Genomic DNA, 13,793 nt, shown 5'->3' with positions numbered 1-13,793 from the left:
CTGGGCCTTGAAAAGCAAGTCCTATGGCGACGTGGCACCCCAGAAAGAATAGAGTCAGACAATGGGACTCATTTCCGAAACAACCTTATAGACACTTGGGCCAAAGAGCATGGTATTGAGTGGGTGTATCACATCCCCTATCATGCACCAGCCTCCGGGAAAGTTGAACGATACAATGGACTGTTAAAGACTACATTGAAAGCAATGGGCGCTGGGACATTCAAAAATTGGGATACGTCAATACTAGGGGATCTACCAACCGAGCTGGACCCGCCCAATCAAACCTGTTACGTACTGTAGAAGGGGATAAAGTTCCTGTAGTGCATGTAAGAAATATGTTGGGTAAAACAGTCTGGGCTACTCCTGCCTCAGGAAAAGGCAAACCCATTCGTGGAATTGCTTTCGCTCAGGGACCTGGATACACTTGGTGGGTGATGCAAAAGAACGGAGAGGTCCGGTGTGTACCTCAAGGAGATTTAATACTGGGTGAGAATAGCCCATGAACTGAATTGTATCATGTTAATTACTATATAATACTGTATGTCATCACTACCATGACTACTATATACCCTACATGAAAATGGTGATTAATTAGAATGTATGGGAAAGAGTGTAACCTGAGCATGACATAAATGGTATGGAATAAGGGGTGGATAGATGTCCTGGTTTCAGTTAGGACAGAGTTAATTTTCTTCCTAGTAGCTGGTAGAATGCTATGTTTTGGCTTAGGATGAGAAGAGTGCTGATAACACCCCGATGTTTTAATTGCTGCAAAGCAGTGCTTACACCAAGCCAAGGACGTCTCAGCTTCTCGCTCTGTCCTGCCAACGGGCAGGCTGGGGGTGCAGCACTAGCTGGGAGGGGACAGACCCAGGACAGGTGACCCAAAGTGGCCAAAGGGGTATTCCATACCATCTGACATCATGCTAAACAATATATAGGGGTGGCTAGCCGGGGGAAGGGCGGCGGACTGCTCGGGGTTAGGCTGGGCATCGGTCAGTAGGTGGTGAGCAATTGCATTGTGCATCACTTGTTTGTACACATTATTAGTAGTAGTACTATTATCATCATTGTATTATTATTATTTTTATTATTATTGTTATTGTTATTATTATTTTCCTGTCTTATTAAACTGTCTTTATCTCAACTCACGGGCTTCAGTTTCCATTTCTCTCCCCCATCCCAGAGAGGGAGGGGCGAGGGTGAGCGAACGGCTGCGTGGTGTTTAGCTGCCGGCCGGGTTAAACCACGACACTTTTCTTTTTCTTATTCTTGTTTTCTCCCTTTTCTTATTAAACTGCCCTTATCTCAACCCTCAAGTTCTTGCACTCTTACTTTTTTTCCGATTCTCTCTCCCATTCCACTGTGGGGGAGTGAGCGAATGGCTGTGTGGTGCTTAGCTGCCTGCTGGGTTAAACCACAACACTATGATAATATATATATATATAATACATTTATATGATATACATATGTATAAATTGATATTTTTGTCCTGAGATCTCCCTTAAAATATATATTTTGAGGCTAAGGATAAGATACACTAGGTATTCACAACAGTTTCTTTTAAGTTTCTTCCCCCCTTCCTTGTGTAGTCAGACCTATTCCCTCTTTATACATGTGACACTGAGAACTTCTGAAATCTACTCAACATTAAACCAAATCACACAGTAGTAAAACAGATGGTAAACAGTAACGACGTTCCTAACTCCTGTGTCTGCTTTCTCATCTCTGCTTCTCCTCCGTTGGCTGCAACCTCCTGTCGGTGTTCGCAACCACAAGTGTCCCGAGGTGGCCAGGTCCGGGCGGCTTCCTCCCTCGCGTGTCGTGGCTGCTGGAGCTTTCTATTTGTATTCGATTCGGGGGGCTGAGGAAGAAGCACCTTGTTTTGACGGTGTGGGACGCACCCGGGAAAGGCTGACAGCGACGCTGGCGGGTTCGAGGCGGCCCAGGCGGTCGGAGGCGTGCCTGGCACTAGGACCCAGGAGTTCGCAAGGCGGCTGTTAGGGCCAGATTGCAAATTCGCGCTGTCTGTCGGCTCGGTGCGGCGCTCAGTAGGCGGCAGCAGGAACAGGTCGGTTCCGGCCGGTCATGGGGCCGGGCTCTGGGCTGGCGGACCAAAGGGGTGAGAGTGGGCCGGGTCTGGCCGCTCGCTTGATCCCTTCTTCCTCCACGGCCTGGGGTCTGCTGCGTTGCTAACCGCGTCCTCCTGTTTTCTGGTGTTTTCCAGCAAGCAAAGATGGAGTACGAGTGGAAGCCTGACGAGCAGCTACTCAGGGAGTCCCAATCTCCAGACACTACCACACAGAGAGCTGTGCAACATGTATCCTTGGCCGAAGCCTGCACGGGACAGGCAGGGCAGAGGGGGGCCCGGGCGGGCACTGGGGAGCCGGGTGGGGGGAGTGTGGCCTGCGCGGCCGCAGACCAGCACTGCGGTGGCGGCGCGCTGAGCCGAGCCTCCGCCGGCTCAACGGATGGACGTGTGGCGCGGCGTTTGAAAGGCTGTGTAGAGTCGCCTTCTCCCGCCGCAGGTCTGGACACCTGTTGGTATCAAAAAAAAAAAAAAGAAAAAAAAAAGAAAGGCTAAGGGTTCTTGTTTTTTTTTTTTTTTTCAAATCCTGGCGTGGCTGCTTCGGTATCTGTCGCTTTACCGGATTACCCCCACGTTGGGCCACTGCCAGCGCCCAGCCGCGGCGGGGCAGGAGCGCCGCCCTCGCCGTGGCGGATCGCGCCAAGGGGGCTGGGGGGGGGCGGGGAGGGGGGGTTCGCTGCCCGTGTGGCAGAGCTCGCATCGCGTTGCGGAGTACCCATCGTCCATGCGGCAAAGGGGGGAAAGGGAGGGGCAGCGAGCAGGAGCCTTTGAGCTAATCTGGCGCTGGGATTCGAGACGAAAGCCGGAGCTAGTGGGGGGTATGTGCCGCTGGTGGAGCCGTTGCCTGCATGCTTTCGCTGGCCCTGACGCTGCACGTTTTGCTGCATTGTGAGGATGTTGCTGCTTGTCTGGAAGCCTGAGCCTAAAATACTGCTTCTTATTTGTCTTTCAAATTGACAAGAAGGGGGTAATCTACTGTATGCAGCTTCTCGTGCTGCTTTGCAGTGCATTCGATGTTAGTGTTTTGTATTTATTTTTTTTTCCCCCTTAAGTCTCTTTTGATTGTAGAAATGATAAAATAGCAGAGTTTTAAGGAACAAAGTTTGAGGGGAAAATTTTAAATTAAGACTAATAGAAGCATAGATCTTGAAAAATCAAACTCTTACCTACTGCCTCCTGCTCTTTAAGTTAACATATAAGTGCTTTGAAATACAAAGAAGTCCTTCTGAACATCTATGAAGGTTATGAGTTTATCATTTTGATCCCTTTTTAAGGCATTTGCTTGAAGGTCTTCACATAAAGCAAAATAATTCACTGACATAGGTAAGACCCATATATATGTTTATTTTAAGAGTTTAGCTTGAAGCCAAATTTACTTGACTGCTGGGCTTTCCTAACAGATGCAGTCAGGCTTGGGAAGGCTTCTGCCCTTATCTAAAAGGTGGTTAGTTTTCATCTTAATCATCTTGTTCTTGCAGATGTTTAACCTTTTCAAGATGCTATTGCTTCCTTTGAAAAATTCTATGCAAAGTGAATAAGTTCTGATAATGCTCTAAACTTAAATAGGTGTTCTTCTTCAGTATTTCAAATACAAAAATGTTTACAGCAACAATAGTTTTAATGTGAAATTATATTTTAAAGTTCTGCTTCAAATAACTTAATAGCATCTGCTTTGTGTATTGAAAAATAGCACTGTATGTGCAGGATGGGCAATATAGTGGATGCTGTCCTGAATACGAGTACAAATTGACTAAACAAAGGTGCAGTTAACTGATGTTTCAAATTCTTTTCAAGTGGCAGTAGTAACTCCCTGCTGTGCTGAGATACCTGTGCTTTCAAGAAGGTCCTCATATGTTGGATTGGAAAGGTTAGATTTGTGGCATATTTTTATCATTGTATGTCAGCTTGGGAAAATGTTTCATTATAACTTGACAGGACATGTCCTGTAATTGAAAATGTCTGTGTATGTATGTAACAATGTATACATATGTATATGTTACATGTTTGCCTGCCACCCCAAGCAGACAAATCCCTTCCCTGTCTACCTCGCCTTTCCAGGTGCCCTTATACAACAGGTATGAGGCTCTGGAACTTGATGGACAGACAAGTGATGATCACAGAATGGCCGAGGTTGGAAGGGACCTCTGAAGATCATCTAGTCCAAACCCCTGCCAAGCAGGTTCACCTAGAACACCTTGCACGGGATGGCATCCAGGAGGGTTTTGAATATCTCCAGAGAAGGAGACTCTACAACCTCTCTGGGCAACCTGTTCCAGTGCTCTGTCACCCTCACAGTAAAGAAGTGCCCCCTCGGGGGGTGTCCTGGTAACGGGAGATGCTGAGAATGCGGAGATACTGAATGCTTTCTTTGCTTCAGTCTTTGCTTTAAGGACTCCCCCCCGGGACTCCTCAACCCTGGAGGGAGGAGAAAGAGTCTGGGAAGTGGAGATCTCCCCCCCGGTTGATGAGGGAGTGGTTTGGGAGCATTTGAGTGGGCTCAATGAACACAAATCCATGGGTCCCGATGGGATGCATCCACGTGTGCTAAGGGAGTTGGCAGAGGTGATTGCCAAACCGCTCTCTATCGTTTTTGAAAGGTCCTGGAGAACAGGAGAGGTGCCTGAAGACTGGAGGATAGCCAATGTCACTCCAGTCTTCGAGAAGGGCAAGAAGGAGGATCCGGGAAACTACAGGCCAGTCAGTCTCACCTCTGATCCTGGGAAGGTGTTGGAACAGCTCGTTCTGGATGCCATCTCCAAGCAATTGGAAGAGAAGAAGGTTATGAGGAGTAGTCAGCATGGATTCACCAAGGGGAAGTCGTGCTCGACCAACCTCGTTGCCTTCTATGATGGCATCACCAGCTGGGTAGATGAGGGGAGAGCAGTGGATGTCATCTACCTTGACTTTAGCAAGGCTTTCGATACTGTCTCCCATGACATCCTGATAGCAAAGCTGAGAAAGTGTGGGATAGAGGAGTGGACAGTAAGGTGGGTTGAGAACTGGCTGACTGGCCGAGCTCAGAGGGTGGTGATCGGCAGCACAGAGTCCGGCTGGAGACCTGTGAATAGCGGTGTTCCCCAGGGGTCGGTGCTGAGTCTGGTCTTGTTCAACATCTTCATTGACGACCTTAATGAGGGAATAGTGTCTGCCCTCAGCAAGTACGCCAATGACACAAAGCTGGGAGGAGGGGCTGACACGCCAGAAGGCTGCGCTGCCATTCAGCGAGACCTCGACAGGCTGGAGAGATGGGCAGGAAGAAACCAAATGAGGTTTAACAAGAGCAAGTGTAGAGTCCTGCACCTGGGAAGGAACAACCGCATGTATCAGTACAGGCTGGGGGACGACCTGGTGGAGGGGAGCTCTGAGGAGAAGGACCTGGGGGTCCTGGTGGATGACAGGCTGACCATGAGCCAGCAGTGTGCCCTCGTGGCCAAGAGGGCCAATGGGATCCTGGCGGGCATTAAAAGGAGTGTGGCCAGCAGGTCAAGAGAGGTAATCCTCCCCCTCTACTCTGCCCTGGTCAGGCCTCACCTGGAGTACTGTATCCAGTTTTGGGCTCTCCGGTACAAGAAAGACAGGGATCTCCTGGAAAGAGTTCAGCGGAGGGCCACAAAGACGATACAGGGCCTGGAGCATCTTCCTTATGAGGAAAGGCTGAGAGACCTGTGTCTGTTCAGCCTGGAGAAAAGAAGACTGAGAGGGGATCTCATCAATGTGTATAAATACCTGAGGTGTGGGAAACAGAGGGATTTGGCCAACCTCTTTTCAGTGGTTTGTAGGGACAGGACAAGGAGTAATGGTCACAAGATAGAGCACAGGAAGTTCCGCACCAACACGTGAAAGAATTTCTTCACGGTGAGGGTGATGGAGCACTGGAACAGGCTGCCCAGGGAGGTTGTGGAGTCTCCTTCTCTGGAGATATTTAAGGCCTGTCTGGATGCCTACCTGGGCAGCCTGCTCTGAGGAACCTACTTTGGCAAGGGGGTTGGACCCCATGAACTTTTGAGGTCCCTTCCAACCCCTTCAATTGTGTGATTCTGTGATTCTCATATTCATATGGAATTTCTTGTGCTTCAATTTGTGCCTGTTTCCTTTTGTCTTGGCACTGGGTACAACTAAAAAGAGACTGGCTCTACCCTCTTGACACCCTCCCCTCAGTCTCCCCTTTTTCAGGCTAAACAGGCCCAGTTTTCTCAGCCTGTCCTCATATGACAGGTGCTCCAGTCCTCTAATCATCTTAGTAGCCCTCCTCTGAACTTGCTTCAGTAGTGGTGCTCTCCAGCAGGTCATCCCTCAGCCTGTACTGGTGCTTGGGGCTATTCCTCCCTAGGTGCAGGACCCTGCACTTGCATTGTTGAACTTCACGAGGTTCCTCTCGGTCCAACCCTCCAGCCTGTCGAGGTCCCTGTGAATGGCAGCACAGCCCTCTAGGCTATTAGCCACTCCTCCGAGCTTTTGTGTTCTCAGCAAACTCTCATTCCATTGTCCAGGTCGTTGATGAATAAGTTGAACAAGACTGGACCCAATACTGACTCCTGGGGCACACTGCTAGCTACAGGCCTTCAACTAGACTGCACCACTGAGCACAACCCTCTGAGCTCTGCCATCCAGCCAATTATCCATCCACCTCACTGTCCAGTCATCTAGGCTGCACTTACTGATCTTGCCTATGAGGATGCTATAGGAGACAGTGTGAAAAGCCTTGCTGAAGTCAAGGTAGACCACATCCACCATTCTCCCCTCATCTACCCAACTAGTCATCTCATCATAGAAGGATATCAGATTGCTCAAATATGACTTCCCCTTGGTGAATCCATGCTGACTATTCCTATGATGTGGATGAAGGTCATTATGGGTTGGAGAGGTCACCAAGGGGAAGTCAGCCTACCCCCCCTACATCATGACCATCTCTGACAAGAAAAAAAAAGAATGGTTATTGTCATCGGTGATTCACTTCTGAGGGGAACATTTTCTTCTAGAGCTTAGGCAGAAAAGGAAAGTGTATGGACACTGGAAGCGAGGTCAGATGACATGGGAGGACTACAGAGATGCTGTTCAACATTGCAGGGAGATAATTTGTGAGGCCAAAGCTCAATTAGAGTTAAAGCTGGCCAGTACTGTGGAAGGCAACAAAAAGGACTTTAAGTATATTAACAGCAAAAGGAGTACCAGAGAAAACATTGGTCCATTACTTGATGAGGATGGGCACCTCACAAATAGAGACATACACAAAGTAGAGATATTTAATGCCTTCTTTGTCTTCAACACTGATGACGGGGGCCCTGGGACCTTGAGTTGCAGGACCGTGACTGTAGAAATGATAAACTCCCAGCCAATTCCAAACTTGTGGGGGATTTACTACTCCAACTGGATGCACGTAAGTCTATGGGGCCTGATGGGATTCATCCCAGGGTACTCAAAGAGCTGGCTGATGTTATTGTGAGATTTCTTTTAATTGTTTTTCAACAATCTTGGAAATTTGGAGAGGCCCCAGTCGACTGGAAGCTGGCCCCAGTAAGTCAGCTTCATCAGGGGCCTAACTTAAATACCTCTACACTAACATATTTAGCATGAGGAATAAACAAGAGTTAGAAATGTACACGACTGCAGAGCTATGACCTCATTGGCATTACAGAGATACTGTGGGATGGCTCCCATGACTGCACTGTTGGAATGGAGGAACACAGGCTCTTTAGGAAGGGCAGGCATAAGAGATGAGGAGGGGGCATCACCCTCTATGTCAATGAGCAGCTGGAGTGCATGCGTGGAGCTCTGCCTGTGAATGGATGAGGAGCTGACAGAGACCTTATGGGTCAGGATTACAGGGAGGGCAGGGACAGGTGACATTATAGTGGGGGTCTGCTACAGGCCACCTGATGAGGAAGACCAAGCAGATGAGGCTCTCTATAGACAGAAGCAGCCTCACGTTCGCAAGCCCTGGTCCTCATGGGGGACTCCAACCACAACAACAGATATTGCGGATCATTAATGATTTTAGCAGGGGATAGGGGTACGGATGTTTGTAACAGGCTCAGTCTCATGGTGCCTGAATCCCTTTGATGTGTCGCGAAACTCCACACAGTTCCATCAGGGAGTTTCCACATACAACCATGCAGTATGTCAAATCCTAAAATATTAGTATATGCAGCACCAACTAATACTTCTACCCTGGTTAATTTTTGTTCCTCTGGCAACCAGAGTGAAATTTTTGCAGTGGGGCATTGTTTTTCCACACCATTGATTCCCGTGAATTTAACCCTGCGTTGACCAGGTGTTATGCTCAGGGTTTGTGCTGTCTCATGTGTAATTACTGACATTTGGGTCCCAGTGTCAATAAGAAAATTTACCAATATTTTTGGGGGTTCAAAAGGAATGGCAATGATAGGGTCAGAGTGTTCATTAGAGAGCCATTGAATTGCTAATACCCGCTGAGCAGGGTGGCCCATTGCCCTCCCCGGGGATAAGAGTTTTTTTGCTGACACCACAACTCACCTCGTTCCCTATTAGGTTTCAACCTCTCTTTGAATTTGGGATATCTGGGATTTTTAGTGTGGATTTGGCGGACTCGCCGAGAGTGGTCTTGGGATTTAATACTGGATGAATTAATCCAGCCCATTCGGTGTCCATACTTATCTATGTCTTGTACCAATTCACTCCAGGTGGGAATAGGGGAGTTAGGATTTTGCCTACAACCACTATCATCATCCCTACAAGCAGCTAGTATGTGATCTTGTGTGTTTGCTACAAACATCTTAAGACAATCAGGGAGTCCACGGATGAGAGGGGTTAACCGAATTGGATCAATAGGAGCTAACATAGGGGATTTCCTTAATTCATCTCTTTCATATATCGCCTGAATGCAGGCTGCTTTCTGTACTGCTACAGCCAGGTCAGCTCCTGGTGTGGTGGTTAAAAATACTCCAGGTCTCCAAAAGCCTCCTACTTCTTCCTCACTCAACATCATTCGATCTCCTTCTTTAAGAGAAACTCGACACACATACTCAACTTCTGATTCCCCTGACCGCCTTGAGAACTTCTCCTGTATTTTAACCAACTCTGCTGGTGGCAACGGAATCGTTCGCACAGTAGTGCGGATTTCATCATTATCATCAACAGTAGTCTCAGTCTTAACCAAAGGTCTCAAGGAAATGGATTGGGGTTCAGAATCAGAAATCTCTTCAACACCGTCATCACTGTCAGACCAGAAATCACTGTCCCAGCTTTCAGGCTCTACACTATGCAGCAATCTACGAATCTGCTTGACCGGAGCACAAGGCTGTACTTTATTTAACAGATGACTAACCCTCTCCAGCAATTGTTTAAGATGATTATTCTCATGCACAAGTTTATCATTTTCACTCACAAGTTTGTCATTTTCATCCAAAAGTTTATCCACTCTGATTCCTAATGTTTTTCCCATCTCCCTTTCAAAGGCCAATGATGAATTCAACACATCAATCTCTGATTTCAAAGCTGTATGTTCCGCATCAGAGATCAGTTTGGGAGCAGGAGTTTCCTTAGCTTTTTGCCGAGCACAAGACAAACAAGCTCCTAACACAGCACAAATCGCACCTTTACCCTTTCTTTGACCAATCTTTCGTGAAGCCTGACACTGTTCAATGTGCTCTACCACTTTCTCCTCATCTTTCCAAAACTTTTGGGAAAACTCCTTCCCTGCCTGGGAAGGGGCACATTTATATTTTTGCAGTAGTTTATCCATAGCAATCCTGCCGACTACGCCAATTTTACTGTCGCGTTAAAGGGGTGTAGCTGATTAACCGTTACGGGCCCGGTTGGATTCAGAGTACTGAACCAGTCGGACATTCACCAAAACTGGGGGTCCGTTCGGACATTCACCAAAAACGTAATAACCGCCTGGGGGTCCGCTCAGACATTCACCAAAAACGTATTAACCACCTGGGGGTCCGTTCAGACATTCACCAACAATGCATTAACCGTCTGGGGGTCTGGTTAGATTCAGAACACTGAACTATCACGGATAACCACCCTCACCCTAGTTGCATTAATGAGAGCTATCACAATGCAATCAAGTATGGTTTATTACAGCAACAGATAATCAGGTTCTTTTGGATTGCCGGTGATAGTGACTATCTGCAAAAGCAGGCTAGTATGCATGAAATACACAGGTGTTATAGGTGTTACAGATGTGACAGGTGTTATAGGTGTTACAGATGTTATAGGTGTTATAGGTGTTACAGATGTTATAGATGTTACAAGTGTTACAGATGTTATAGGTGTTATAGGTGTTACAGGTGTTACAGGTGCGCAGCCTAGAAATAAACGCGTTAAAAAGGATCAAAGACTCTATAGAGATTTATAAGCAAATATTCAGATCTCACCCAAAGGCGTCCCAATGGGGGGGGAAGAGAGGCTCAGCCCGTCGACTGATCCCAGGAGTCAGGAGGTCCTAAGGATGTTGTATGTCCTCGGGATGGTATCTCCCCTAACAATGGTATCTTCCCTAACATCCCCTCTCTCTTGGGCCAATTTATATTATTTTCTATCTTTTAGGTGGAGCTTGAGTGGCTCTAGTCAAGCATATCTTAGTTATGATTGGTGTAAAGTTTTCCCGTCTCCGTTTAAAGTAATAGGCTCCGAGAAATTCAGAGCGCATGCTCAGTGAGGGGTGGTCGCACCTTGGAGGCGGGTAGCTTTTGGGATGGAGGTGTGTTTTGGTATTATAATGATATTATAATGAGCAAAAAGTACACTAGGGTACAGCATTTGTCAAAACATGACAGGTCTTTGGCTTAGGGTGGCAAAAAGTGCAGCTTTGTGCACAAGAACAATCGAGGCCCCACCTGATTACAGAGCCTAGCCGTGGTGTCTCCACTCCACTCTATGCTCCGTGGTGTTCCTTAGAGCTAGCACACCAAGTTTCCCCAGCGCGATAGCATCTAAGGTTGGGAGCCTAGGGAATGCTCAGATAATGCAGTTATGCCCTACCCTGAAAGCCTCTTCAATGCTGTACCTTTTCCTTAAAAGTGTGAATGTTAGTTTTATTTTCCTAGTTACTTCAGGCATTTACACCACACATGGGGGACTCCAACCACCCAGATATCTGTTGGAGGAACAACCCAGCAGGACATAAGCAATCCAGGAGGTTTCTGGAATACAGTGATGAAAGTGATAGAGGAGCCAACAAGGAGAGGTGCTATGCTGGACCTCATTCTCACCAACAAGGTGGGGAATGTGAAGCTCAAGAACAGCCTTGGCTACAGCGACCACAAAATGGTGCAATTTAGGATCCTGAAGGCGGCAAGGAAGGGAGCACAGCAAGCTTGCTACCCCGGACTTTGAGAGAACAGATTTTAGCCTCTTCGGGGATCTGCTTGGTAGAGTCCCGTGGGGCAAAGCCCTGGAGGGAAGAGGGGACCAAGAAAGTTGGTTAATATTCTTCAAGGATCACCTCCTCTAAGCTCAGGAAGGATGCATCCCAACAAAGATGAAGTCAAGCAAAAATGCATGGCTGAACAAGGAGCTCCTGGCCAAACTCAAGCAGAAAACTGAGGCCTGCAGAGTGTGGAAGCAAGGAAAAGTAGCCTCTGAGGAATACAGAGAAATTGTCCGAGCAGCTTGGCATCAGATTAGTAAAGCACAAGCCCTATTAGAATTAAAATTGGCCAGGGACATCAAAAGCAACAAGAAAGGCTTCTATACGTACAGGAATGATAAAGGGAAGATTCTAGAAATTGTGGACCCTCTATGGAAGGAAACGGGAGACCTGGTTATTTGGGATAGGGAGAGGGCTGAGGTACTCAATGACTTTTTTTGCCTCAGTCTTCACTGGCAAGAGCTCTAGCCGCACCGCCCAAGCCCCAGAAGGCAAAGGCAGGGACTGGGAGAATGAAGAACCTCCCACTACTGGAGAAGATCAGGTTCAAGACCATCTAAGGAACCTGAAGGTGCACAAGGCCATGGGACCTGATGAGATGCATCCGAGGGTCCTGAGGGAACTGGCAGATTAAGTTGCTAAGCCACTATCCATCATATTTGAGAAGTCATCACAGTCCAGTGAAGTTCCCACTGACTGGAAGAGGGGAAACATAACCCCCATTTTTAAAAAGGGAAAAAGGAAGACCCGGGGAACTACAGGCCAGTCAGTCTCACCTCCGTGCCTGGCAAGGTCATGGAGCAGATCCTCCTGGAAACTACGCTAAGGCACATGGAAAATAAGGAGGTGATTGGTGACAGCCAACATGGCTTCACTAAGGGCAGATCATGCCTGACAAATCTGGTGGCCTTCTATGACAGGGTTACAGCATTGGTGGATAAGAGAAGAGCAACCGACATCATCTACCTGGACTTGTGCCAAGCATTTGACACTGTCCCCCATGATATCCCTGTCTCTAAATTGGAGAGACATGGATTTCACGGATGAACTATTTGGCAGGTCAGTGGCTCAACATCAAGGTGGAGATTGGTAACGAGCGACTTTCCTCAGGAGCCAGTATCTGGACCATCACTGTTTAACATCATTGTTGGTGACATGGATAGTGAGATTGAGTGCAGCATCAGCACATTTGCCAATGACACCAAGCTGTGTGGTGCGGTCGACACGCTGGAGGGAAGGGATGCCTGTTGCTGCCATCTGAGGGTGGCAGAGACACCATGTGTGTGAGGTGTGAGCAGGTGGATGACCTGGTCAGCCTGGTGGCAGAGCTCAAGGAGGAGGTGGAGAGGTGAAGGGCTATCAGGGAGTGTGAGCAGGAGATAGACTGGTGGAGCAACTCCCTGCCAGGCCTGAAAGAAAGGCACCGGGGTGAGACACCCCAAATACCAGCCCTGAGGCTTAGGCAGCTGTAGTGGGTTTACGTGGCAAGGTTTTGGTAGCAGGGAGCCATAGGGGTGGTTTCTGTGAGAAAGATCTAGAAGCCGCCCCATGTTTGGGAAGGGCCCCATTGTTTTCCAGATCTGAGCCAATAAGCGATGTTGTTTTGCGCCTCTGTGAGAGCATATTTAAGACAGGGAAGAAAACGCTGCGCCACACAGCAGCCGGGAGAGTCAAGGGAGTGAGAAACAGCCTTGCAGGTGCCAAGGTCAGTGTAGAAGGAGGGGGAGAGGTGCTCCAGGTGCCGGAGCAGAAGTCCCCTCCGGCCTGTGGTGAGGACCATGGTGAAGCAGGATGTCCCCCTGCAGCCCATGGAGTACCACGGTGGAGCAGGGTTCCATGCTGCAGCCCGTGGAGGAGACCACGGTGGAGCAGGTGGCCCTGCACCGATGGAGGCTGCCGCCTGTGGAAGACCCCTGCCGGAGCAGATTCCGGGCCGGACCTGTAGCCCGTGGAGAGGAGACCACACAGGAGCAGGTGACCTGGCAGGAGCTGCTGCCCGTGGGGGAGCCAGGTTGGAGCAGTTTTCTCCTGAGGGATGGACCCCGTGGTACGGACCCATATCTGGAGCAGTTCTGGAAGAGCTGCTGCCTGTGGGAAGCCCACGCCGGATCAGTTCATCAAGGACTGTATCCCGTGGGTGGGACCCCACAGCACAGGGGACGAGAGTGACCGAGAAGGAGCAGCAGAGAAGAAGTGCTGTAGACTGACCATAACCCCCATTCCCCCGTTCCCCTGTGCCACTCGGGGGGAGGAGGTGGAAGAGGGTGGATGGGGGGGGGAAGGTGCTTTTGGTTTCTTTCCTTTGTTTCTCACTTCTCTAGCTTGTTAGTAATGAGCAATAAATCTTAC

General features: G+C 48.6%; 1 protein-coding gene across 23 annotated transcripts in view; it reads left to right on the top strand.

The window, feature by feature from the left end:
• The first annotated feature begins 1,699 nt into the window (after positions 1–1,699).
• The window catches only part of LOC113841376 (transportin-1), a 51,480-nt gene continuing 39,386 nt past the window's right edge, over positions 1,700–13,793 (top strand). For 8 of the 23 annotated variants that reach the window (XR_011805565.1, XR_011805566.1, XR_005261339.2 and 5 more), the window contains exons 1-2: positions 1,700–2,122; positions 2,228–3,956. Coding sequence is in view for 3 of the 23 variants with exons in the window: in XM_072030487.1 (XP_071886588.1) it covers positions 3,941–3,956 (16 nt within the window). In the remaining 20 variants the exon portion in view is untranslated. The other 15 variants (XM_072030480.1, XM_072030482.1, XM_072030476.1 and 12 more) reach the window with 6 other exon arrangements.

This window comes from Anas platyrhynchos, chromosome W (genome assembly GCF_047663525.1).
Source record: "Anas platyrhynchos isolate ZD024472 breed Pekin duck chromosome W, IASCAAS_PekinDuck_T2T, whole genome shotgun sequence".
Lineage (NCBI taxonomy): Eukaryota > Metazoa > Chordata > Aves > Anseriformes > Anatidae > Anas > Anas platyrhynchos.
This window is presented reverse-complemented; position numbering and strand designations above follow the sequence as displayed.